The sequence below is a fragment of the Papilio polytes genome, unplaced genomic scaffold (genome assembly GCF_000836215.1).
Source record: "Papilio polytes unplaced genomic scaffold, Ppol_1.0 DF824303.1, whole genome shotgun sequence".
In the NCBI taxonomy this organism is placed as follows: Eukaryota; Metazoa; Arthropoda; class Insecta; order Lepidoptera; family Papilionidae; genus Papilio; species Papilio polytes.
In genome coordinates, this window is record NW_013524901.1 from 2,154,156 (window position 1) to 2,182,062 (window position 27,907).

Consider the following 27,907-nt stretch of genomic DNA (forward strand, 5'->3'; position numbering starts at 1 on the left):
CTTTATCTAACATAAAAACAGTTAATATAAAATTCTCTATGCCCTTAAGGAATTTCAGATTTAATTTAGAAAGTTTTGTGGCAGTACAACACGAGTAAAGTTTGGCTTTCATTAAAGACGTAATAAAAGTAAAACAGAGAGGGAACTTCTGTCGGCTCGGGCTGGAATTGTAATGTATGTTCAACATTCGGTGGTCTCGTTATTATAACTTCGTGAGACACACGAGTCACGAGACGAGTGTAATTTGAATTATTATTTAAAAGTAACGTGTCTAGAATGTGCGTTAGTTAATCTTTGCCAAGATAATTACGCCACGGAAACTGCTAATATAAGGGTAGCCAGAGGGGAAGTGACATATGATGAAAAATACCATTTTTCTTTTACATCCTACTAGCTTTCGCAAGCGACACCGTCCGCGTGAAATAAAAAAATTAAAGTAAGTATCCTACGTGTTATTCCAAACTATGCTCTACATCTATGCGCCATTACATTCAGATACGTTCAGCCGTTTAGGCTACAAACTCTAACACACATCCATCTATCTAAACTTTCGCATTTATAATATTAGTAAGATTAGTTTACTTTTCTGTTTCAGCGATTTAAAGCAGCAACCCCTTTAAAAATCTAAATATATTTATACTTTAATATAACTCTGTGCAATGTACCAAATATCAATGTGTCAATATCATGTTTAATTAATAACCCTTACAGTGATTAGTATACGTAGAGGATGCTCAAATGGCCGTGAAAAGGACGCAATGGACATCAGAGTAGCGATTCGTGACAAGCTTAATTGATTGCCCCATTAACAATCGAGACCACGTTCCGATTTACGGACGGTTTCTAATATCAATATGATTACTTAATGTCCCAAGAAATTAAAGGTAAGTGAAGCTTATAAGCCAGATATTGCGCTAATGTTCTGTGTGTTGAGATTCATAGGTTCGTATAATGTTAGTAATTTTTATTTTGAAAGTTGTTGGTTTTTGAAGACAGGAAACAACCTTTATTACCATGTGAAGCTTCTAAAATATTTAGACATTAAAAATATTGGTTTTAACTAATATTATGTTTTTATAAGTATATAAAATATCGTAGAAATTTTATCAAACAGCTTTTCTTTAGAGAGTCCTTCGATACTGAAGTGTAGCGCTCTAGCCAGCACTGAAAACGTACTTGAAACGTCTTTGGATTTATTCCAGAGACATTGTTATTATATGAAAATGTGTTATTAATTCCAGTTCTTGGTTGTAACATACGTGAGCTTCATTTTATTTATTCTTTACTAGCTATTACTAGTGACTTCGTCTGCTAAAAAGAGATTAAAAAAACACGGTCGTTACTGATAATAATAGCTTTTTCGTGGTGTGAGTATTTTTCAAATCGGCTCAGTGGTTACTGAGTTATTTCTATACATACAAAAATACAAATCTCTTACTAAGAATTAGCTATGTGATAGAAAAGTTTAATTTTATAGTCTTAATCGTGAATTTTTATACATCAATGAAAAACTGAACTAAAATAACTAAGTTTTTATTCTTTAAGGAATGAAAGTTGAGAGCATAGCATTACTCTCCGTATAGGAGGCTCGTTGTCTTTTAGAATCAAGTCACGTGTGGGTTTGATGAATAGAATTCTTCTCGATTCTGATGTGACAGGAATTTCAAACTCCATATTTTTCTTGTGACTGACATAATTTTATTCTTATTGTCCGGTCAGCGGTCCACTCGTAAATCGAAGAATACATTTATATTATAATAGCATTTGCCCGCGACTCCGTCCGCGTGGATTTAAAATAAACTAAGTAGCTTATGTGTTCTTCCAGATTATAAGAGTATAATACCGACGTAGAGACGTCCATGCCAAATTTCATTAAGATCCGATTAGGCTACAAACTCTTACATCCATCCATCCATCCATCTAAACTTTCGCATTTATAACATTACTAAAGTTTTTTGATCAGTTTTTTTAAGATTAGATAAAAAGAAATCAACAATATGTTTATGTAAAAGAAATCTTTGAGAGACACTCTAAACAAGAGTCTTGACTTCATCTCGTTATGAGACGTATATTTACTTAGATTATATTTCCTGAAGACTATACTCAAGATAGAATATTTCAACAAAGTATATTTAAATGTAGAGGAAACTTTGCTTTTCATTTTATTAAATTAATTTAACACTTGTAATACATTTACATCTAATAAATCTGAATAACACTAAGCTAACATTTAACTAATACTTTGAAAACAAATGACTTAACCGGACGCTGTATACACAACGTAGTTTTTCTAAATCCATTGTAGTTTGTGCGATTATCCAATTGCCAAGGCCGAGTCGGATGTAGCTAATGATGGCCCGTGGGCCGTTACGGTCACCTATATATAAAGCTATTTGTGTTAATTGACGCCAGTAACAATGGCCTCTCTATATGTTGTGGTGACATTCGCGGTAATGGCGGCCATCGCAGCCGCCGACAGTGACCGTAAGTTTCTTGCTGTTACCACTGTCGAAACTCGTGTCGGCCCTTTTATCCTCTTCGAAAATTTAATAAATGTTAGAGAGTTTAATTGTAGTTCACAAGATCTTATATTACAAAAAGTTATTATACTTAAATAGATAATAATCTTCCAAGTGAAATCTTTGTAATGTAAAAGAATCAAGTATTTGGTTATCAGATATCAGCGGTTTAGTCCACAACTAAACGTAGGCTTTCCCCAACGCGTAACGTAACAGTATGCCGTCCTTTGTTTTTCGCATGCAAACTGCCAGACACGTAGAGAAACGTCAGGAAGGATGGCGACGTGAACTTGCCTCTAACTTACCCAGTCTCAGAAAACCTTTGTCCATAAATTTACTTCTCGAAACTCCATACAGCTCTATTGAAATTATGTTAATACAGCTTGAGGAAAACACATGATTATCACGTGTCTTGTATTTTTTTAACTCCATAATTAATATTGCTACACTAATCAATGTTAATTGTATTGTTATCTAATTTAGGTAATTAAGATTTATTGAATTTATTATGATTCTCACAATAATTCGAGGAAAAAATCAGTGAAGTTAAAAAGCGAACTAAAGAGGGACTACTTTTTGAATAATATCCAATTTCCTTCAGGTTCTGCATTGCCTTTGTGTCAAATAATGTCACCTTTAGCCTCAGATTGTTAGGTATTAAAACAGTTTTAGAATTACAAATAAAAAAGACGTCCACCGTATGCAATCCACGTTTAAACAAAAACTTTATTTGCATTAGATTAATTTATAGAAAACAAAGTATAAAAAAAAAGTATAACAAGATCATAAACACAAAACCTGCCCCAAGATTTGTAACATTGAAAAAATTGTAAAATAATAAAACTAACACGTCTTAAACCACTTATAAATTTAACTAAATCACTTCCAAAACAATATGACCAATTGCCAAATTTAAATTATAGATACAGATTATAATTAAAATTAAATTTATGAAAGAAAAGTTTAATTTTTATCTGTACAAATTCGAATACACTTAAGTGCGTTTGTGGATTGCAATACAGTGTTGACCAAACATACGTATCGTAAAAGTTCTTGCAGCTATTAAAATATTTAAAAAAATAAGTTGTATAGTAAAAGGAAATAATTTTGTGTTTTTTAATAATGTCAAACTCTTCTGCTAATATTAAAAATTATATAAATGTTAACTTAATTAAATCTGCCTTAAATTGTTTATATTTTATTGAATAATTTTAGTTGTACTTTTTTATATTTTTTATGTCATGATGAATGATTACCAGAATTATAATTAAGAAACAATTTTAATACGAAATATAAACCTACACTAAATTGTGATATTTAATTGACAATATCGCGAGATACTTTTACGATAGGTAATAAAGAGTAAACTTGGAGATTTCGTGAATCACATAAGACAGATATTTGAATTAATAATTAATAAAGGTCAAAATGAAAATGTCTAAAATATTTAAAGCTGTTTCAAAAATAACGTTTTTCGTTTGTTTTATTGTAACTTTTAGATCAGAGTCGAGGCATTGTTGTATTTGGCAAAATTTACTAGCAAGGCTATACATCTGTATTGTAAAGCAGAAGTAAAGCTGCAGACAAAACTGACAAAGCCTGTTAACTATGGGTAAGTTAAGAGGCTCCACTATTTGAAAAAACGGCCAGCACACCTTCCGAAAAAATGTCTTTGGCTTTGGTGAGCAAACTGAACAGCTAGTGTCAACACGACTATTTTTTTGTAGCAACACTGGCTCAATATCCTTGTCGATGTATTTCCTAACGAAGTCTTTAGCTATTTGATTATGTTTATTTCTTTTGAATATATTTTTAAGTGTATATGCCTGTAAAACTCTGCATTGATATTTAATGTTTTTTTCATAACAACAATTATTTACAATATTCTCTTGAGAAAACGCTTTCAGACAATTATCAGAATAATTAAGACATACAGTTGAACTTTTTTCGTAATTGGGGCAGGCAGGTTTGGATCTCCACCTTCGAGGATTCGCTTTAACACTATAACTTACTGAGCAGCACGTTGGTTTGGGATTCAAGCAGCTTGATTTAGGCTTACGCTTGCCAGGATTTGGTTTTATACAATAACAAACTGAGCAAGACGCCGGCTTAAAACTTGGCGCGGCAGGTTTCACCGGCTTAGGCTTACTCTTCTGGGGAAATTTTTTTATACAGTAACATACTGAACAACACATCGGCTTAGTTGCAGTGGCTACAGTTTTCACCTTATTTGTTTTACATGCAGGCGGCTCACATTTAGTGGAGGACCCTTTGTTCTTGCAACCTTTCTTATCGCCTTTCGCAGGCCGTCGTTCTTTTGTTCTGTTTTTATAAAATTCTATGTGGAAACTGAAATTAGAACCGATCCGAACGACTTGGCATTTTGGTGGTTTTGCTGGACAAGGTTCGTGTTTTTTAGCTGTACAACATTTCTTATCAGGTTTTTCTTTTGGTGGACACTCAGGTTTCTGTTTCGCGGGGCACTCCTGTTTCTGTTTGGCGGGACAAGTTCCACTTTTTTCTCCAGGACACTTTGACTTTTTGGGTTTCTTTACTTTTGCGGGTACACACATGTATTGATTAAAATCAAGTGTGTTGCAAGATTGCGAGCGACATTTCGGTTTGGTATTATTTTTTCTGCATTTGTAAACAGCTACAGGACACGGTGGGCGAGATTTATCAACATACGTACCGAATCTAAAAGTTTCGCTTTTTGTGCGAATACAATTTGGTTGCCTTTCATCTTTAAACATCTTAACACACACAATAGCTGTTGTATTATCCTTCTTCTTATCTTCAACGTTCAATTTTATACAACTCGCATTTTTCTTAGCACTTTTTCCTTTTGCGTTTTGTTTCACATCTTTCTTTGCCACTTTTTTAGTTTGAGTTTTTTTATTACATTTGCATACGTCGCATTTCTTTAAAATTATCTTTTTCGGACATTGTTTCCCGCATAATTTTTCTCTACTTTTAATAATTGAATTCAAAGACCGGGCACTGATGCAGGGCTTCGGTTTTAGTTTAGCTTTGACTTTAGCGCAACAACCTCCTTTTGGATAAGGATCGGTACGTGTTCCCTTTTTAAACAAAGAAATTTTAGCTTGTGAAGCCTTTCTGCAGGTGGTCTCCTTTTGACATCCAATATTCTTGCTACTCTTGACTTGAACGAGGGGTTTATCATCACAAATTTTTTTCTTGATACAACATCTTGCAATGCACGGCATTTTTATATCATTACCTTTCGAACAATCTAGCTTCGTACAGCTTTTCACAACTTTGCGACATTCTTTGGGCAAACTATTTAATAGGTTTTTTTCAAGGGGGAAACATTTCATTACAGTATCACAGGAACTTTTACCTTTAGCACTACGACTATCATCGTCAACACTTTCTATTGCTTCAACTTGAACGCACGTAGTACGATTACAACATTTCTTGACCACTCGCTTTATGAATACATTCGTCTGCTTCCGAGGCTTTTCTGGAGTGACCTCCGCGCATGGCTCCTGAGCCTGAACGGACCTTTCTCGAGAGCACGGCCGTGTGCATGATGATTTTTCATTGCAACAAGTAGTTTGTTTACGGTCCTTCACGGGGAGCAGAGCGGCGCCTTTGTCGACAGTGTTAATGAACTGGACGATAGCTTTAATTTTTTGAGCTTCACATGGTGACAGACTCTTCCCACATTTACCATCAATACTAGTTAGACTTTCACAAACTTGATGCCTCGTGTCATCGTAAACAGCTCTCGATTTTAATAATTTTTGAAGCAACTTTGCTTCCTTGGGTTGCAAAACACATGGACTGCACACATTGTAAATTTTAAACTGTTGAGGGTAAATGGTTTTGATTTGTGTTTTACTTTCCAGGTTACGTGGGCAAAAGGAGATACTTCTTCTGGGACAAATAAAAGTATCAGAAGGCGGTTTCATGTTACTAAAGCCTTTCCTTTGATTCTTTTAGCATTACCAAAAATCAGAATCCTTTTACCGTGCGATGTAACAACTGCACGAGTTTACGTTTTAAAATTGAAATATCTGCAAATAAAACATTAGATAAAAAACATGTACAATTTGTTAATTTATTATACCAACGCAATTACCAAGATTACATCATTACGGTAAAGATGTATACTAGTATAATGCCTTCTATGGTAACGTTTGCTTACAAACTTTAGGATTTCATGTGATGAGACCTTTTTTGAGTGTCGTATTCTAAACAGCGTGAAAAATTACCTAAATCAAAGACTTCAGGATAAGTTGTATAATCATTTATATAGAAAAAACCTTGACTATGAAACAGAGAGTGAAATGAGTTTAACTTCTACTTTTATAGCCAAAATAGGTCATGTAACAAACTGTAATAATTTTCGACATATCCTTCAACCAAAAAAGAAACAAAAACACTACTTACTGTTTCTCAACTTTGTTACTTTTCATATAATACATGACTCTCTAAAATATACCTTTATCCGTGTAAAAAAATAATTACAAAGAATTTAATCATTCTATATTAGTACGAATAATTTTCAACAATCATAGACCTGTCACTAAAATTATTTGATTTTTGAATGACACTAACAGATAATAAACAAGCAATTCAACTCAAGCCGAATCTAAACCCAAAAACGTTTTGAAAACCAGTTAGAACCCTTTCAAGTTCGGCTAACCACCACAAGATATAATCTAAAAAGAAAGTTGTTTTTCGCACTACTACTTTCAGAAAAATGTAAAAATAAAAATATTTACGAACTATTACAAACACCTATTATACTTTCGGACATAACTGGGATAAGGCACCACAGTCACCTGATCAGTTAATTTTGTTGGACTATTTACAAATTACTTTGCCATGAACTTACAATAAATTCATAGAGTAATCTTAGTCTAAAAAGTAAATTGTGATAAGCGCCATCTATCAAAAAGGCAAGGTAATGGAATGAATGTTTTCTAGTTCTTGAGTATGAGAACTGTTAAGGTAAGGATAAGTAGGATATGGGATAAATAACTATTTTGTACAGTTAGCTGCATAGTCATTTATACATTTTTAAAACATTAGAAAGTTGCATAGGCTTTCAGTTTTAATATGTATGCACTTATCGTATAACATGTATTCAAGGGTGGATGGCACCAAAATACATATTTTTAAAACCGAAAGCATATATAAGTTTCCATAGGTTGGTTAATGTACACATATTTATATCGCTGACTGTACATCTTCACCTTTTAACTTATCATACTACATTTGTATAAATGAATTAGATTCTTTGTTATAAATTTATTTACAGTCGAATAAAAAGTCCTTAATGATTTATATATTTAATCTTGTTTTTATAATTATCAACTAGTGGTATCATCTTCGGATCCACTCTCTGAGTCGCTGGGCGGCCACATTGGTCTGGAATCCTCATTTTCTTTACCCGCACTTTCTAAAAATTTGTTCTGAGCTTCTAAAACACTTTTGCTGTCAGTACAAGCACTATAAAGACTCAACACATCCGAATTCAATTCTAAAAACGAATGTCCCCATGAAAATTTAGATAAATAAAACTTAGCTTCCTTTTTATGGCCTGTAATAAATAATGCTGCCGCCAAAGCCTCCACACAACTTAGTTGGTAGGGTTTGCCATAATTTATTGGATTTGCTGCTACCAAAAATGGTAGAAGTCTTGGATGTGGAGATTTCATTCGACCAAATGGTGTTTCGTCAATTTTTGCCCAAGAACAATCGATCACCGCAAGACCATACTTTTCAATGATATCTTTATCATTCGGGCTAACACATTGACTGCCAACTGGTGACAATACAAGGCCCTGAAATCTCTGCCCAAGTTTTAAGTTTTTTATTAGGTTATGTCTTAATAATTTTCTTCCAGAGCACTTTTTGGGATCACAGTGATTTAAATCCCACATACTGATAGGAAAGGCAGCTTGAATACCTTCTTCCTCATCGGAATTATTGGAAGAATCTGCATCGCTTGAACTTTCTGAACCACTTTCCTCCGATGACTGTACGCTGAGATCCTTTAGTCTTTCAGCATAATTTCGCTCAACATGATGATTTGAACGCTTGCCTCGAATACCCCCTCTTTTTCCTGGTGGCATCGTTATAAATATTTAGATAAATACAAGAGCACTTTTTATTTACACTTAACTTTGACAACACGCCTTGACATTGACATAACTCAAGTCAAAACAAACTTTGACATAAGTTGCCAATGTTGCCTTAAAGTGGGAAATAAATTAAAAATAAATAAAAAACGAATGATTTATTAGCGTAAGTCATTAACAAAAGAAGCTTTCCGATAAATAATTTGAAGCTAAAACAAATCACTAATTACATAAAAGTACTTTTTTAAGGAGTTGATGATTGGTAATTGTGTAAAGAATTCGATCTGCCTGGATTAAAAGCTAGGGTTGATGCTGTAAACAAAGTTACGTAAAATATAAACTACTTAAAATGGATTAAAGTATACACTAGTAAACTTTCGATTTGTGCTTGTTACTGCTACTCGTTACTGATCTCTTTTAATAAAGTCAAAAATATTTTAAAAAACCTTACTGCTTCACCATTTATGACATAAATTCAAATAAAAATTGACATTTACAATAGGTCAAAACTTGTTGATACATTATAAATATTTCGACAAATTAGTTGATTATTTTGTTGTAAAAGTTGTAGGTACATCATTCAAAATTGATTTCTCACGAGGAAGGATGAGCAGTGCCTCTATGGCCGGTGAGTCTTTCGTTGGGTTAAAATTATAATTGAGTGATTTTATGTCGATAAAAGAAAATTATAGGTGTGCTATCTTGAAGCTAAAGCTGCTAAAGCTATATGTTCAGATGGTTAATCTAGGCCCGAAAGCCACTTCAATATTCTATAGTTTGGTCCACAGTCTTTTGACCCGATTTTAACGAAACTTTATTTTATACCAAAGAAAATCTTTTGATAAAACAGCATTTCATTATGGTCCTTATTTGTGAGCTATGAAAAGGTTGATAGATATTGTTTGTACAATGATTTACTTGTTATCTTAACAAATTTGTTTGTATAATACAGTCATACATTTATTAATACCATGCATTAATATATCAGCACATTTTTAGTCTTAAAAAAAAGAAACTAATCGCATTGGGTTAGCTACTAAGGTCGTCCCTAGTAACCCTAACCTGGATAGGGTATCTAGGTATAAATGTGAACTAAAATATCTGGGTATGAATGTGTGTTCTTATTATCTATTACTGTGACAGTTCTAAAGCTTCGGGCGGCATTACAACATTGACTCATTATATTATTTTAATCGATATCCATGTCCTTGTATTACATGCACCATATCCATCGATTGTTATCAAACACGACATGTTACCTTGATATTACACCCCCTTGGGTACCTACATCAAATCATGGTACTTATTCACTGTCCATCGTCGATATCAATAATAGGTCAATGCAAAAAATAAGTACAGTAACTTACAAACATATTGTGCAGTCTAAGATCTACTAAAACGTATAGGATAGGAGAAGACATACGGATGTTTGTTATTTAAAAATCTTTGTGCCTTGCCTGTTATGGCTTTTGATTGCATTTTATAAGATAATTTTCTCATTGTATGTAACGCACACGTAAAAGGAGCAAGGTTATTTTATTCTCTTGCGAGCTAAATGACTCATTTTGTGTTCGATTCTAGCGTGAATCACACAACTATAACTTTGTTGGAGCATAGCGTTTACAATTTAAAGATAATTACGGTATATTATTGTTCATCGATTCGCCACTAGCGTGTTACCGTATACAGTGCAAGCATTATTACTGGATTGGAGGTTATCGGTATCACAAGTCTTTACCGTTACGTTTGAAAAGGCGGCAACGTAAGTAGAAAAATGTAACCACTTGTAATGTCCTGTGCTTAGTTCGCGAATGCAACATATTTAAAAACTAAAAGTAAAATAGTTTTTGATATGAACACGTGAATCGTACACAGGGTTGTTCTTTTCTTTGTAAATCTCTCTGGACATCTAATATAATGTATTCTACATTACGGACTGAACATTACGTTCTTTTCGGTCTTATTTTATTTGCATAATAATTAATGGTATTGTTTCATAACACAAATAAGATATAACCCAAATTTAAATGGTAATTAGAAAAGTTAAGAATACGTTTAATTTTATTTGGAAGTGATTAGGCCTCGATAAGGTGAACCAGGCTATTAGGAATCAAAAGGACTACAGAAGTCGAGTCTCACTGCACCTATATTACTACCGTTACCATCTACTACCATATCGCATTAACTCCTACTATTTCGATGTTATTTTTCTTGTCAAACCATTTGTGCAGCAAACACTGCGGATACCTTTAACAATTGCATTTGTGAGGCAACCTATTCTGTAAGGTTTGGTTTGATGTTTTGATAGTCATCTTTTAATAATACTGAATACGGTTGATTTGATGAGTTATTGTACTGAGAACTGATTGTCTAGACTCTAGATAATGTATTAAGACAAACAATAATTACGTCTCGCTTCATTTGCGAACGACGTCTCTAAAACATTCCAAGATTACTGGCATCATCAGGCCGATTATGATCCGGCGTAGGTTGGGCTGATTCACTAAATTCGATCGACCGTGACTCGTCCTTTTGTTGAATGTTATCATTGTAGAACAGAACATAATATCGATTTTACTTAATTATTCATGTACAAAGCGACCTGGCGGTAATTGTGGTTGTCACTGTATCTTTCAATGTTTATAACTGGAATATTACCGACGTTCGATCGTATCTAGTTCAGACTAGACTAGACTTATAACAATTTCGTCGTTTGATTACTTATTTTATTATTTAGTAAGTCTAGTTTAGAGGTTATATTTTTCACAATCGAGATACGACATTATGTAACTACACATGTTTGAAACCAAAGAAACTGTTTTAAATATTTAATTTTATACTGCTGGTTCCTTTTATTAACTTGCTTTGTTTGCTGGTACAAAAACCTTGGCTATAAATCGATATGTAAACCTATGTTATTCACTTGAGTTACAATAGAAATAGTGGTGAAAGTATTATAGGGGCTACATTAATATTAATACTAACGCCTGTTCTAATGAGAATTCTACCCATTTTTTTTCCGTTCCAATTAGTACTAGAGTTTGTAAGGGGGTCGCAGAATAATTATACTAAAGGGGTAGTGTCATGAATAACACTGTTGTAATTGTATACGTATGTTTGCAGCCTGCTTCAACTACGATACCAAGGCGAAGGGGAATAAATTCGACGCAAAAGAAATTATGGATCCAGCCACTCGTAAGTACATGATTTTAATTTTGAACATATAGTAGAAAACAATAGTGACGTCCCTGTATCACCCTTTTATTTCTTTACTAGCTTTCGCCCGCGACTCCGTCCGCGTGATATTAACAAAAACAAAACCATGTAACCTATGTGTTCTTCCAGACTCTCCTCTACATCTATGCCAAATTTCATTAAGATCCGTTCAGCAGTTTAGCTTACAAACTACTAACATCATCACATCCATCCAACCATCTGTCCATCTAAACTTCTTCTTCATCTAAACTTCACATTTATAATATTAGTATGAAGTATGATATTTACCAAATCTGAAAAAAAACTAGTTTTAAATGTTTTGGGCTAGACGGTATGTTTTATGTTTGCGTGTTGATATTTGATTACCTATATGCACGCAATACATGTAGAAGGATGAAGGACGGTTTGTATCTTTGTACATTTTACTTATTACTTCTTGCGACAAGAAGTAAGTATCTACCTGATGTTAAAATCTAAAATTCCTACTGCTAAAGACATTAGAAACACTAACAATTTATGCAAGATCCCAACTATCAGTGATAACAGCGTCACTTTAAGCGGGCCAATGTTTTGACAATAGCAAATTACAGAGTGCATAGGTAGGTACTTTGCCTTTCAGTGGAATCGTGAGCTTATTTATCAAAACCATCCGCTATGAAGGTTAAGGTTAGGAGCTCTATTTCTAAATGTAAAACTCCCAAGTAGGCGCTTATTAAAAAGAAATAACCTATTTCTTATTCTTGGATATTCGAAAAATAAAATTATATCGAATTCAAAACAAAACCTCGCTACATCATTTTCAGTTAGTCGTAGAATAATCGTCGAGCGATGAAGACGTATTGTAATTTTTTTATAAACATTAGAACTCGATGATTATAAAGTGAAATTTATTTATTCTAAATTAAAAATGAGTGAAAAGTATATCGGTAAACCAAAAACATCATCAAACAGTAAGTTACGAAATATTTACTTTTGCGCTAACATGTTTTAATTAAATAAAATACTTATGCAACGAAAAGATTATCCTATTTTGAACATAAATTGTTAAAATAACCCTTCCTACATTTTTAACTTTAAATAAAATTTCATCTTTTGGTGGTCTTTTCGTTTTATAGATAGTTACAATAATTTTAAAATACCTTTAAACGTGAAATAATCGATTACCTACTTATTTCAATCATTTGCTGCAGGTCACAGGGATATGCGTTTGTTTATGCGGCATCATAGTATGCGAGTTGTAAAAATAAAAAATGTATAACGAACCGTGTCACTTTCACCGTAAATGCATTGATTTTTGTATTTATTTCGTATCTGCCTGTTGTTTTGTGTAATAATCTAATAATATTGTGACGTGAAATTATAGTGCGTACAAAATGGATGCCGGCCGGCCGCAAATCTGCAATAGGTATTTTTAAATTACGATTACATATTTATTATAATGTCAATTGAACGTCCATAGAATGTTGCATCCGTGAAAGCTTTTTCTTTTTAAACACTGCGGATGATATAAAGAAGTCCAAGGAAAAGCATCGATTTTAATCACGACTGAATTCGATTCTCGTGTCGAAGTCCGTATCGATTCATTCAATTTAAACGATGTTTTTAAGCAGGTTACTCACTATGAAGCTAAAATTGATAGGTGTCAAATCGTGACCCGCCTATGGTTGTTTATTATGAATATCAATGTATTTAATTTTTGATAAGAAATTCAAAACAAAAGTTACTTCAATAGTTCGAAGATGAATTTTTCATTGCTACTCTAATGTGAATGTGTTGAAAATTGCAGTAGCATGGCATCGTCCCCAATCTGCGTCGTCCAGACAGGAAGAGGAACTCATCCAGAAGAGTACCCGGGCGGCTTCACAGGCAACAGACCCCTTGGAAAAGCTGCGGCTGTTGTGCTTGTCTCGTGGAGCTACTGGGATATTGGGCCTGGGAAGGTCAGCATCTTAATTCATACAGAACACTATTAATTTCTTTTTTATGTTGTCTGGAACATTTCTGCTCCTCTGAAATACTATGGACCACTAAGAAAACAGAATTGTAAAGTACTTATTGTATTTCACTGATTTTGTTTTGGTGACACCCAAAAGCTATACAATATTTTTTAAGTACGGTAATAACAGTCAATGTTGTATAAAAAGCAGTAAAAATCAACACAATGGTAGTCATTAAAGCAAATAGCATAGATCTCCAGTAATATAGATGAGGCAATTTCTTTTAATGATGATCATTATTATTGATTCAGAGTCTTCAGAAGAATGGATGATGATGGAAGCAAACAACTTAACAAAGAGGAATTCATCAATGGCTTGAAGGAAACAGGATTAGAGATTACCAAAGAGGTATTCTTACTTTATCCATATTTAATATTTTATGTGTAGTTTTTATTAACTGAATTGATTTTAAATTTTAGGAATCGGAGGAGTTATTCAATAAATTTGACACGGACAAAAGTGGATCTGTCAGTCTTGATGAATTTATCAAACAACTACGAGTAAGTAAATTATATCATATTTAAATTTATGCTGGTATAGATAAAGAATGGTGAACTTTTACATAACAACATACCATTTTTTTATACTTAATGTCATTGTTTACCAAGAAATAATATTGTTGGGTGAGAGGCTATTCTGAATATATGAGTCAATATCGCGTAAAATGGTGGTTAAAACGAATAGCCTTTCACCTGTCGATATGTTGACTGTTGTACAACTATTTGATTTTTGAATACATTTTGTGCGGGGATTACACATTCCTGCTCCTTAAAATACTTATTTCACACTTTGTTGTTGATGCATTAAGAATTATGTGATGTGGCCAAAGTATTGAATTGCATGCCACTAATGGAATTGCTATTTGTTAGCCATCACTGATCTATAAGTTAGAATCTATGATGCCACTTTACTGCTAACATTAACTTCATTGGTTACTAAGGGTGTCACTTAACATGAGTGTGAATTTTGCATTCCAGCCGCCTATGTCTGACTCAAGGCGTGCCATAGTAGAGCAAGCATTTAAGAAGTTAGACAAAACTGGAGACGGTGTGTTGTCTGTGAATGATATAAGAGGTGTTTATTCTGTGGAAGCTCATCCAAGGTAGAGTATAAATATCTGATAATATAGACAGATGATGGTGTTTGACTCGGTGAGCAAAAGTCAAATTAAATCATGACAAAAAACAAAATTAAGTAGCCTATGTGTTCTTCCAAACTATCCTCTACAACTATGCCAATTTTCATCGAAATCTGTTCAACCATGTATGATGTTTGTTAGCGTTTGTAGTTTTTGAATTTTTATATTAGTTAGATTGTTTACCTTTATCACACAATTTCGAGAAACGACTAAAAAAGTATGAAAATGATGTTTGATGTTTATCTGTTCTGTTAGTTTGGGCTTTGGATCAAATTGGAATGATAATCTTATTAATATAAATGCGAAAGTTTAGACCGATGGTTAAACAGATCTTGATAAAATTTGACATGGATGTAGAGGATAGTGTGAAAGAACACATAGGCTACATGTTTTTGTTTTTTTTTTTTTTAATTCCACGCAGACGGAGTATATGGTAATTATATGTAACATTTTTAAGCGGAATATATGTATTTTTTATAGATACATGAGCGGCGAAGAGACAGCCGATGTGGTGATGACCAGGTTTCTGGCCAACTTTGAGCCAGATGGCGGCAGTGACGGAACGGTAAATATTTTCAAAAGTATATACACCAATATTGCTGTATTCTAACAAAAATATCTACATTAGGTTGAAATTAGTAGAAGATGAAAGTTTGTATATGGCAATATTTAATTGGTATTAAAATGCCCCTAAATATGTTTGTCATATTATTTTAACTTTCGCACGCGAATCCGTCCGCATGGTATTAAAAAAAAATCAAAACCAATTAGGCTGTGTTCTTCTAGACTATACTCTACATGTATGCCAAATTTCATTAAGATCAGTAGTTTAGGCTATATACACTATAACAAACATCCATCCATCTAAACTTTCACATTTGTAATATTAGTATGATTACTATGATTTCGAATTTCGAAGTGTTTGTATATATTTGAAATGTTGAATAAATATTGATAAAGTTATTGATGTTTGATTACGAAAATGTGTAGATAATTGCTTAAAAGGAATGGCATGATCTATATTTTTAGGGTTATAAATTATGAATATATATTTTTTGTAACAGGTAACATTGGAAGAGTTTATGAACTACTACAGCGGCATCAGTGTGTCAATTGACAATGATTGTTACTTCGACTTGATGATGCGTCAAGCTTATAAGTTGTAACTTCAATATGCACAGAAACGCATGCATTTACTAATAACGTTTACTACGCACGCCGCAACATTCGACAATCGCTTAATGCTTAATGTTATGCATAAAATTATTTTGGTGTTCCATTGTTCATGATAAAGTATGACGAGTGTATTTACAATAAAGTATTAACAAAAAAGGTATTTTTATTTCACCATGTAACGGATCGTCATAAAATCCATAAGTATCAAAGAAATTATCAATTTATATAAAGGGAGGCAGTGGCATGGTATCCAACCATTCGTCTAAACTTTCGCATTTATAATAGCATGAAAAGCCTAAACGGCTGAACGGATTTCGATAAAATTTGGTGCAGATGTAGACGATAGTCTGGAAGAACACATAGGCTAATTACTTTTGTTCTTTTTTTTAAATTTCACGCAGACGGAGTCGCGGGCCAAAGCTAGTGTTAGTATAAACTTGATTCATTGGGTACTGTAGCCATAAAAAAAACTTTTTGGGACTGGTTGTAAAACGAGTTGATTATGGTAATTACGATAAATTAAGTCAGTTGACTGAAAATTGGTTATTATAAGTTAAAAAGTTGGATGATGAATGGTTGACTCAACGAACTAGTTGAATCAACTGTTGTTGCCCATCCCTAGGTGGGAGAGCTCTGCGCATTTGCGCAACGCGAATGCGCCGATGATGCCCGGTTCACACTTGGCCAGTACAGTTGAACAGGTGATGTCAATAACTGGACTGACATTGAACAGTTGTAATGTGAACACTAACTGAAGCCAGTGTTTCAATACAATTTAAGACTGGTCGGTTCAACTGTCCAACTGTGCTGGCAAAGTATGAACCGGGCATGACCTTGGAACCGGACGCCAAGACCAAGACATTTGAAAATTAAAGTCTGTGTTTGGTTAGTCGCATTTAGTCTGTTAGTCATACAAAATACTTTACTTGAAGGAGACTTATTGCAACATTTAAAGGGAAATAATACGACATCAACGCTATTAAGTGGAATAATTTCGTTCAAAATAAAAATGGTGGACATGTATCTTGGTAAACCAAACACATTGTCAAACAGTGAGTACGAAAATTCTACTTTTAAGCAAACTCGATGTTTACGATTATAACAAAATAATTTTGTACATAAATTGTAATAACTTTTCTTTACATTTAAATCTGGGTAAAATTACTGGTAATTGCATAATTTTAACCATATTTTTTTCTATTAGGATCGTAATATCACGATGCGTACTGTTCAATACATTTATATTAACTTATTAGAAGTGAATTGATTGACAACATTAGCTACTTATTTCAATAGTTCGTTAGTTTTGGGTAATAGGAATTTGCGACAGAAGCATTGTTTTTCGACGCCGCGTAAAGAATTGTACTAATGAAAAATAAACGTTTTATGATTCACAACAAACCGGCTCACTTTCACATGTAATAACGTATAAACTTCATTCACAATTAACAGTGTTCATTCCGTATTTGTTGTTTTTGTGTAAAAATTTTACGAAGCATTACAGTGTTTACAAAATGGATGCCGGCCGGCCGCATATTCGCAATAGGGATGCGTAGTGCGTAGTGCATTGCAAAACATCGATGTTTGAAGATTCGCATATTTATGTTAATAATAATACCTAAAAGCTGTTCATTTAATTTGTTATGTTTACGGTCTTGAATTATATGGGCCTGCGAGAATGATTTTCATGTCTTATTCAGATAGCAATTTATTGCAAGTTATTTTTCAGTGTTATAAAAATTCAAAATTGTTCAACATTATATCAATAGTGTGAAAGGGTCCTATCTTCAGGGGCATAGCTAAATGCGTATGCGCTTATTCTCTATCTTACTTAAACAAAAGCACTGCAGTTCTAAAAAGGTCCAATAACAGCTATGTGGGCGAGTCTTTTGAGTTGCAATTCAAAATGCAATTTGGAAACAAAAAAAAATACTGTTTCACTCGCGGTACCAGGATCGCATAACTTCTGCTATCTGTTTGTTTGAGTCAAATTTGAGTTGTCTTCATAACAAGTAAACTACACGATTTTATAAATTTCTAAGTAAGTTCTAATTAAATACCCATAGGTGTTATTGGTATTTAAATGTTGTCTTTACTTCACGTGGAATATATGGACTAACCCGATTTTATAATTAACTTTTCCTGTTAATTAGTTAAGGATGATTTTCGATTGTAACAATTCGTGTTGTCAGTCATAGTTACTAAATGTATTCATACGCAAGCGTTGTCGTATCGATTATCTGCTCAGCCTACGCCCTCAGGTAAAATCTAAATAGTATTATTTGAAATACCTACCTAATCTACTTCGACTGGTATTGCGTAAGCTTCGCCTTTGTCAAACTGTTGACATTATGTTTAACTAATAATTGCTATATAATTTTCATGATTATCATATTTTCCGTTGTGAATTGAAGATAAACATCGACTTGTAAAAAAAAACTTGTGTGCCTACGTGTTCCTTCGGGCTATGTACTACATCGGTGTAAAACATCGATATATATCGACGACATTCCCAATACATTAATTACTCGCATCCTTATTCTGAATCGGAAAATATATTGAATATTTATGATTTTAAAAAGAAAAAAAAATATTTTATCGTTATTGTATTCGAAATTGCAGTAGCATGGCATCGCCCTCAATCTGCTGCATCCAGAGTGGAAGAAGAACTCATTCAGAAGAGTATCCGGGCAGCGTCACAGGCAACAGACCCTTTAGAAAAGCTGCGGCTCCTGTGCTTTTCTCGAGGAGCCACTGGGATACTGGTCCTGGCTAGGTTAGGGTCTCAATACTTACTTCTGATCTGAATTCTTCCTATAATTTCTGTAATACAATAGGGCCATAAAAGTAAGCGGAACTATAAAGATGTACGATGAACCTCTAGGAAGACAGGTGTACGAAAAGTACACATTTTATTTGTCTGTTAAGTTTGACGGGTATTTGGGATCTCAGTTTTGTATTGATGATGGCATTTAAACCTTAAAAATTAACTTGTTACTTCGCTGGCGCAGCGACACTGATATTTTCCTCCGACTCAAGAGAACCCCGACGCACCATCATCTTCAGTCAGTTAAAAGTTAATTAACGTGCCTTGTTATTTTAAGTAGTTTTTTTTTAGTTCAGAAAAGAAGTTTTCAGGAGATTGTTTCTAACGCTAGAAGTATTTATATCTAAGAGTTAAATTGATTCAGGATCTTCAGAAGCATTGATGATGGAAGCCATAAACTAAGCAAAGAAAAATTCATCGGCGTTTTGCAGAAGACAAATCTGGAAATGACCCAGGAGGTACAGATATTTATACTAGCTGTTGCTCGCGATTTCTTCCGCGTAAAATTATAAATTATGAAAAATGTAGCCTACACTAACTAATAACGTAACTTTTTAATGGTGAAATTTTTTTTCGAAAAGGTTTTAAAACGGTTTTCAATGTACTTAGAATTAAAAATTCCAGCAATGTAGATAAATATAGGGGAAATCCCCTAGTTCATTCTGAATTCTGAAAAGACTATCTTTATTGACAACTTACCTAATTATAAAATTAAAATAAACATGGACGCAACTTCTGCAAATACATATTTAAAAACATAAATAACCGAATGGACAAGAACTTCGACTATAATGAGAGACTCATCTTGGTTATGTTTTAAATTCTAGGAATCAGAGGAGTTATTCAATAAATTTGATACGGACAATAGTGGATCTGTTAATCTTGATGAATTTATCAAAGAACTACGTGTAAGTATGGAGATAATCTTACTTCTTTAGATGTATGTTTGTTAGAGTTAACCTAAACTACTGAACGGACCTCGATGTGTGTCATAGATGTAGAGGTTAGTCTGGTATACATAGTCTACGTTCGTTACAAATGTTCCACGATCGATTGTACTGCAAAACCTTCTGATTTCAATCGAAACTGACGTGACGTGATCGATGTACAACTAGGTTTTGCCCGTGACTCCATCGGCGTGGAATTAATAAAAACAAAAGTGTCTATATGTTCATCCAGACTATCATCTACATCTATCTAAATTTCATCGAAATTCGTTCAGCCGTTTAGGCTACAAATTCTAACAAACATCCATCCATCCATCCAAACTTTTGCTATTATAATATTAGTACGATATCGAGGCGGGGTGCTTGCCAACTGGGTGAGGTTTTCCACTCGTTATCCTTAAGTGTCTCCCTTAGTAACCCGTGACATTATTCTAGCCTCCTATGTCGGAGTCACGACGCGCCGTAGTGGAGCGTTCTTTCAAGAAGTTAGATAAAACGGGCGAAGGTTTGCTGTCTGTAGAAGATATAAGAAGAGTTTATTCTATGGAAGCTCATCCTAGGTAAATAATTATATTGTGAAATTTAGGATTTACAAAAATAAGTAATGTAATGTATTCTGTTGCAGATACATGAGTGGTGAGGAGACAGCCGATGTGGTGATGACGCGTTTCCTCGCTAATTTTGAGCCGGACGGTGACAGCGGCGGGACGGTACTATTCTAAATTACAATATACTTTGCTAACTATATAACTGTTATAAACAAAAGTAAGTAGCATATGTGTTCTTCGAGAAATCCTCTACATTTATACCAAATTTAATCGAGACCCGTTTAGCAGTTGAAGTTGCAAACTCTAACAAACATCCATTCATCTAAACTTTCGCATTTTATATATTAGTAAGATTTGATCAAACAATTTTGTCAAACCTTTTTGATTACCTGACAATTTATTGAATCATTGAATTTTTAGGGTATAGTTTGTCTAAATAAGATTAGTTTCATAAATGAAGTATGAAGTATCAAATTCAATTTGTATGAAGATAAATGCCGTACTTAATAGATAGGTCTCGTAGTGACGAAACAAACACGCATAGCGACCAATTTTGAACTATCGATATTCGGTTTAAATAATTATCGATCTCAATTAAAATTATTTTCTTACTAATTTATAGGACAATTCTAGTATTGATTATAGTGTCGAGAATTTAGCGATGACAGAAATAATAACGAAATCCAATTCGATTACGTACGGCTGTAGTAGTAATACACATTATTTACTATCATTATTTGTTATGGTCTTTATTAATTTGAGAAAACAGTGTTTTTTTTTAATTCATAAGTTATAACTATAAATCTTTCGATTCCAACTTCTATAGAAATAAAAATCGAAAATCGATAAGATTCATGACTGATTTTACACTACCCATCCCTACTGCATTTGAAGTGGATTGTCAAACTAATCTAAATTATTTAGACACACTATAGTTGTATTAATGTGAACAGATAAACAAATATGATCGGAATTAATATTTTTTTAACAGGTAACATTGGAGGAGTTCATGAACTACTACAGCGGCATCAGTGTGTCAATTGACAATGATTGTTACTTCGACTTGATGATGCGTCAATGTTACAAGTTGTAATTTAAATATGCACATAAACTTGTATGCTATTAAACGTTTAAACTACAAGCGTATAGAAGATATTCTTGCGATACGCCATTATCAAGAGCCACACTAAACCTTTGAGAATATAAACGTCAACTACGCACGCAGGCTGCAACGTTCAATAATAGGCGACATGCATATGACGCCAAATTGCACCAAACTTTTTTTAAGTATACTTTATTACTAAAAAAACAGTCCTGCAAAGATTTTTTTAATATATTGTGATTTTGTGGCAAAATTTAATCATTAAAAAGTGTCTTTTTTTCAAATTCCCTCGCTAAGTTCTAAACGCACACTATTGGTCGAAGCAAGTGGCTTATCTAATATGGCGTCGCTGTGTTGTCAACACACAGTTCATTTACGTTAGTTTATATAGAAATACATTCTTGAAGTATTTTACTGTAAACATGATATCAAAACCAACTTTAAAATAAAAAATTAATGAATAGAATTAATTTACCACCACTTATTTGTACCAGGAATAATAAAAATGAATCGATTTTTGACCTTGAGAAGCTTTGTTGTTTTTTTACGTCGAAGTGATATCTGAGCGTATGTTATGAATGAAATAAGACGATTGACGTCACTTGTCTATTGATAACTCCGGTCGCGTTTTAGTCGCTGGAAATTGGTCGTAATTTTATTTTATTATTTTTAGCTCATTGGTTGAATATTTTCGCGTTAATTTTTTTCTGTTTTTTTTTTTTTATAACAAGTTAAATCGTTTAAAAAAAGAAAAAAAAACACATCCATATTCCCTATTGCTTAATGCTTAAAGCATAAAACTATATTGGTATTCAACTGTTCATGATACATTATTCCGTGTATATTAACAATAAAAGTTTAATAAAAAAAAAGTGTTTTTATTTCGCCCTAACATCTTACTGTATCATAAAATCAACTCTAAAGGAATATTTTTTGGATCAAACACGTTTTGAAGACAAGTGTAAGAACAAATCTATTCCGTAATGTCTTGATATACAATTGTCCGGGACTAACGTGTACAATGGACTACCACAGATTCCTTGATCGAAAATATGACGATTTGATTACTAACCTCTATCCGAATTTTTTAGTTTGAACGCCAGAGAGGTTTAGTTTGATAATGATTTTACATTTATTTAAAGCGTTTTATAGATTATATCCATATTGAAAGCATGGTTTCTGTTAAGCTACACTTTATTTATATTTATACTATTATAAAGAGGAAAAATTTATATTTTTGTATGTATTGAAATAACTCAAAAACTACTGGGCCGTTTTTAAAAATCCTTTCAACGATAGAAAGGTAATTTATCTGTGAGTAACATAGGCTACATTTTTTTAATTTGATATAGCGAACACAAACAATAAGGGTAACCAAAAAATCAGCTTACAAGCTACCGGGCTTAAAAATTTGGAATCTTGCATCGGTAGGTTTCTGTTATTACGTAGATTACTACTAAGTTAATACTTTTAGTAATAGGTTGAAAAAAAAGGGCGAACGTAAGATTTGAACTTTTAAATTTCACGCGGACGAAGTCGCGGGCAAGAGCTAGTTAACAAATAAAATAATAAAAGCTGCTTTCAAAAAAGTTTTTTTACAAATTCTTCATTCCTTTTTTAAACTTTTGATTTGTAAAGACAATTATCCGTCACTATAGTGTTAGTCATTCTTTAGATGTTTATACAAGAAGAAATGAACATAAATTCCTAAAATATAGGTTTTGGATAAGATTCGTTTAGTTGTCAAAAGTGAGAAAGGTATGTTTTATAACCTTGTAGTAAATGTGTAACTTAGTAAATTCAAGGAATACTAAAAACCACGAAATTGTCCGTTTTAAAAGATTTCACCTCTAGACCAATAAAACATTTATTTATTCAATAATATGCTTGGCCATGATCCCACAAGATAAAAAGTGGCGATTAGTCTATATATAGGTCCGATAATTTAGTAAATGCCTTTTCACTCTACTGTAATAAAATTATAAGTGTAAATTTTATTAAATTACCGGCTAGACGTTATATTTCTGTGTCACCGTTCGTTTCCTTTGCTGCGATCTGGGTTAGACGTCAAATCTCCAACTGCATAAAGTGGTCCGAAATCGGTTATGTTTCGATCGTCAAAACTTTCTGTACAAAATGTTATTGAATAATCTATCATATTCTGTACGAATTTGAAATATATTTTTGTATGCTCCGGTCGTGGCCACCCGTGGTAATAATTTCACGTCATCTTTAACATATTTTTCAGAATAATGCAAAATGTGTCGCACCGTTCAGTCGCTAATACAAACCGTCATCTGCGCGCTACAAATGATAACACGGATCTTCATGACTGTGCTCCTTATGATTGAGAACATGATCAGAATGTTGCTGCAATCAATATACAACTTTATATCGACAATACTTCAAATCATATCCCTAATACCGATCTGCTGCATATTTATGCTGACGGCTAAGATGCGCTGCCTGTTGTGCGGCGGCGGCGGCGGTGGCTGCGGCGGTGGAGGCGGCGGCGGCTTTGTGGGCTGCTTCCTCTCCGCGCTCTTCTTCATCTTCTTGTTCAAAGCCCTACGGTCTTATGGCCTCGCTGATAAGTTCATGGCACGATTGGGCTACTCCCGGGTGTGGAAATACGAGGGAAAGACGTTCACCCAGCCGCCGAAGCAAACAATGCCCAAAGGTAAAGGTGGCAAAGGTGGTAAAGGAGGCAGAATCGGCGACGAACAGGGCGATGATGATAACATAAGTTATATCCTCGATGATTTTGAAAACAGCACAACTACCATGACAACTTTACAAATGTCTGCGGAGATCGAACCCGTCACTGAGTATACTACAGTCGGTAACTTATCCACTTTACTGTATTATTTATTCTAAACAGTGTGTTATTTTAGAAAATATAGTTCTCATTTAATTGTCTTAATAAATCACAAATGTAATATTTAGTTTTATTTATCGATTGAAATAAAAGTATTAATTTATTTCCTATATGACATTACCGTTATTCTTCGTTATAGTGTGTCTAAATAAGATAGATTAGTTTGATAAATGATGCATATGAGGTATCGAATTAAATTTGTATGAAGACAAATGAAGTACCGCCTTCGCGAAAAAATCAACAAGAATTTTAGTTTATAACGTACATATTTGCTTACGTAATAAGGACATTACTGTGTGTAGCCAGTAATGTATTAAGGAACTATGTGATGATTTTGTAACGCACCGTTCGAACCATGGGGCATACCATATAGTTTGTACTGTGCGTTGATTGTAAACAACAATAATTAAGATTTCTATTATTCTGTAGATGAGCGCTAAATAAGACAATTCCTTTTATGTTAAGGATAGTCTTTTAGGGGAGGAATAGTCCTCCCTTTACTGTCTTAGTAGAGTTTGAGAGAGAGAGAGAGAGACAGCATTGCTTAAAGATTGCTACAAAACTTCTTTATGTATAGAGTCTTCTTCCAGACAAACGAAGTCAAGAGCATTTCCTAATTACATTATAAGGTACAAGTACTTCCTTTACAATTTGCGTGTTTGCATTCAAAAGTAAATAATTTCCCTTGAATGTGGAAATATTACCTTGCTGGTCAAAAAGATGCCACAATATCCATGTGACACTATACCACTACAGATGCAGGCGGGAATGTTATAGACGACCTTTTATTTAAAATAGTTAGCTGTTCCTGTGCGACTTCATCCGCATAAAATTATGAAAATTTAATTTTGTTTACATGTGTCAAATTATCAATTGTGTTGGAGGGTTACTTTTCTCCGTCCGGGGCTCTGGAGGTGTGGGGATATTGAAACACTTTCTTCATCTAGTTAATCATCATTATATTTATAATATCAAAACCATATTTTATTCAAAGTCTATTCTATAAGTCCTACTATGTTTCTTGGTACGTGTCGAGATGTGAAGTCAATGTATAAAACATCAAATATACAATTCTTTATAATTTAAAATATATTATTCTAATATTAAAAACCATCCTCTGTGTGTACAGTGTTGCCTGCCAATATACAAACATATAAAAACTCCAACAAATTGCAAATGTCAAAATGACATGACATGATGACAAACCATGGCAACCTTGCTTCCTTAATGTTGGCAGCATGTAGTTTATGGTCCCTTTCCCACATGAAGGTTTTTTTCTAATTTATTTATCCCCCAAATTTAATACCGCGAAAATATAGAGCCTAAAGCGTGTCGTAAGCGCAGGGCTCTTTATTACAAAGATAATTATTCAAAAATACGCTGTGATTGCTGACATCCTACGCCTCATAGTAGTGTGTGATTATGCTTTATTATATTAGTATAGATATAGATTTTGCGCTGACGATGTTTGCGAGCAACAGCTCTGTACAATACAGACAAGTTACAAGAAGGAACGTTTCTGTCTTTCCAAGTAATTTATTTAGTTAGGACTTTTTTTTTATACCTTTTATAATGAATTTTATTTGAGGGTATTTTGTTTGTCTGTTTTCTGTTTTTAATAAAAAGTTTAGCGACCTTGAATCACAGTGATTTTTTTGTGTAGCTTCACCGAAAGGTAGGCTTATTCCGGTGCAAAAACCTTTTCCCCTTCTCTCCTTTTCAAAACTATTACTTTTTTATAAATTAAACTCAATCTTCTACGTGTAGTCTTTATTTAACGATGATTTTAGATACTGAATGGCTTAGAATATATAATGCAGTAAACTAGACAAGTTAGCGACTTTACTGTACTCAGTGGCGGTGTTTGGGTCCGCCGTTTTTGAAATTTTAATGGAAGTTGTGCTACTTTCGAAATCATCGAAGACATAATTTTTAATATCGTCGTCGAACGGGTCGAAGCCTATTCTTCCCCCGGGCCTCCATCTCTTTGTGCCAATTGCTACTTTGCCGGAGCCGCCAGAACCGCCTAAAGCGGTAGTAGTGTTGGTGCCGTTAACTGTAGTCGGAGGCATGGTGGGCGAAGGCGGCTGGGTGAATGCCTTACCCTCGTATTTCCACGCCCGGGTGTAGCCCAAGCGCAACAGGAGCTTGTCAGCAAGGCCGTAAGACCGCAGGGCTTTGAATAAGAAGATTAAGAAGATCGCGGAGACGAAGCAGCTCGCGAAGCCGCCGCCTCCACCGCCGCAGCCACCGCCGCCGCCGCCGCACAACAGGCAGCGCATCTTCGCCGTCAGCATAAACACACAGCAGATCGGTATCAGAGATACGATTTGAAGTATTGTCGATATAAAGTTGTATATTGATTGCAACAACATTCTGATCATGTTCTCAATCATAAGGAGCACAGTCATGAAGATCCGTGTTACCATTTGAATCGCGCAGATGAAGGTTTGTATTAGCGACTGAATTGTGCGACACATTTTGCGTTATTCTGAAAAACATATTTAAGGTGACGTAATCATTACCACCGACGATTATAATAACAGATTCCTACAGAGTTTGACAGACCCAACAATAACATTTTGTACAGAAAGTTTTTGCGATCGAAACATGGATGAACTCGTACCGTTTTATACAATCGGAGTTTCGATGTCTATCTGACTTCCTCTTAGATTGCATTTTAGTCAGTGACGACGCAAAGAAGGGGTCTATATTCTCAAAGCTTACTTCTTACGCTACTTATCTGGCAGTGACACATTACCTCCAAATATAGATTAGTTAAAAGAGTGAAAGAACGTTAACTAAGTTGTCGGATGCCATCTTTCGACGACATCACCACTTCACATCAGGTGGGTAAGTGGTCAAGCATTTATTTATTCAATGAAAAATAGATTGGTCTAAAGGTGGAATTTTATAAAGGAACGATTTGAACATACCTTTCCACTTGTTATATTTTAAAGACTTTTTATTCAAAAGGTGTGGTATAGCGTTCACTTATGTTTATTTCATTTATGTTATCTGCTTGTATAATTGTACAAAAATTTCTTTAAACGCTGCAGTTTAGGAATTTATCTTCATTTCTTATCCTATAAATGCCGTAATACCAATATAAACATTGCAGTTTAGGAATTTATTGTTATTTCTCCATCTATAACTATAACTGCCTAAAAGCCTTAAAATTAATATAAACTCTGAACTGAATGTGACAGATATTTTTTAAATCAATTTAAAAGAGTTTAAAAAAAAGAGTAAAAGAGTAGGGACTGTAAGGAGGATTATTTAGAATCTTTCAATGAACTTTACTATATAAATGTTAAAAAAAAACTTAATTTAGTCTAGCCCGGTATTCGCGCACTCTAGCCCGGTATTCGCGCACATCTCGCCGAAACAAATACACCGACTTCAGGTGATTCAAAATAGATTCATGCGCAGAGCCACGGGGGCCC

General features: G+C 33.9%; 6 protein-coding genes across 10 annotated transcripts; 3 read left to right on the forward strand and 3 right to left on the reverse strand.

The window, feature by feature from the left end:
* Positions 1-2,402: 2,402 nt before the first annotated feature.
* On the forward strand, positions 2,403-16,315 carry LOC106101633 (calcyphosin-like protein). Of its 5 annotated transcripts, none has more exons than XM_013280932.1 (8): positions 2,403-2,484; positions 11,756-11,827; positions 13,635-13,788; positions 14,097-14,193; positions 14,265-14,345; positions 14,823-14,947; positions 15,464-15,548; positions 16,048-16,315. In XM_013280932.1, exons 1-8 carry the CDS (start codon positions 2,418-2,420, stop codon positions 16,147-16,149), a joined length of 783 nt encoding a protein of 260 aa, XP_013136386.1. In that variant the 5' UTR covers positions 2,403-2,417; the 3' UTR covers positions 16,150-16,315. The 5 variants fall into 5 exon arrangements, with proteins under 5 accessions (XP_013136386.1, XP_013136394.1, XP_013136417.1 ...); XM_013280940.1 differs by lacking the exon at positions 2,403-2,484 and adding an exon at positions 9,158-9,260; XM_013280963.1 differs by lacking the exon at positions 2,403-2,484 and adding an exon at positions 10,211-10,394.
* On the reverse strand, positions 3,769-7,060 carry LOC106101628. Its single transcript, XM_013280928.1, has 2 exons — positions 6,936-7,060; positions 3,769-6,559 (listed from the first exon to the last, which is right to left on the reverse strand). The coding sequence occupies exon 2, from the start codon at positions 6,452-6,454 to the stop codon at positions 3,926-3,928; it is 2,529 nt and encodes an 842-aa protein (XP_013136382.1). The 5' UTR covers positions 6,455-6,559; positions 6,936-7,060; the 3' UTR covers positions 3,769-3,925.
* On the reverse strand, positions 7,825-8,705 carry LOC106101662 (ribosome biogenesis protein TSR3 homolog). Its single transcript, XM_013280974.1, has one exon. It carries the CDS (start codon positions 8,624-8,626, stop codon positions 7,862-7,864), a length of 765 nt encoding a protein of 254 aa, XP_013136428.1. The 5' UTR covers positions 8,627-8,705; the 3' UTR covers positions 7,825-7,861.
* Positions 16,316-16,972: 657 nt separating the features above from the next.
* LOC106102223 (calcyphosin-like protein) lies at positions 16,973-21,808 on the forward strand. The gene is made up of 7 exons (XM_013281648.1): positions 16,973-17,211; positions 18,782-18,935; positions 19,351-19,444; positions 19,814-19,894; positions 20,369-20,493; positions 20,559-20,643; positions 21,473-21,808. Exons 1-7 carry the CDS (start codon positions 17,169-17,171, stop codon positions 21,572-21,574), a joined length of 684 nt encoding a protein of 227 aa, XP_013137102.1. The 5' UTR covers positions 16,973-17,168; the 3' UTR covers positions 21,575-21,808.
* A 1,422-nt stretch (positions 21,809-23,230) lies between these two features.
* On the forward strand, positions 23,231-24,524 carry LOC106101131. Its single transcript, XM_013280259.1, has 2 exons — positions 23,231-23,341; positions 23,832-24,524. The coding sequence occupies exon 2, from the start codon at positions 23,843-23,845 to the stop codon at positions 24,458-24,460; it is 618 nt and encodes a 205-aa protein (XP_013135713.1). The 5' UTR covers positions 23,231-23,341; positions 23,832-23,842; the 3' UTR covers positions 24,461-24,524.
* A 1,692-nt stretch (positions 24,525-26,216) lies between these two features.
* Positions 26,217-27,673, reverse strand: LOC106101106. The gene is made up of 2 exons (XM_013280223.1): positions 27,398-27,673; positions 26,217-26,952 (listed from the first exon to the last, which is right to left on the reverse strand). Exon 2 carries the CDS (start codon positions 26,939-26,941, stop codon positions 26,264-26,266), a length of 678 nt encoding a protein of 225 aa, XP_013135677.1. The 5' UTR covers positions 26,942-26,952; positions 27,398-27,673; the 3' UTR covers positions 26,217-26,263.
* Between the last annotated feature and the right edge of the window lie 234 nt (positions 27,674-27,907).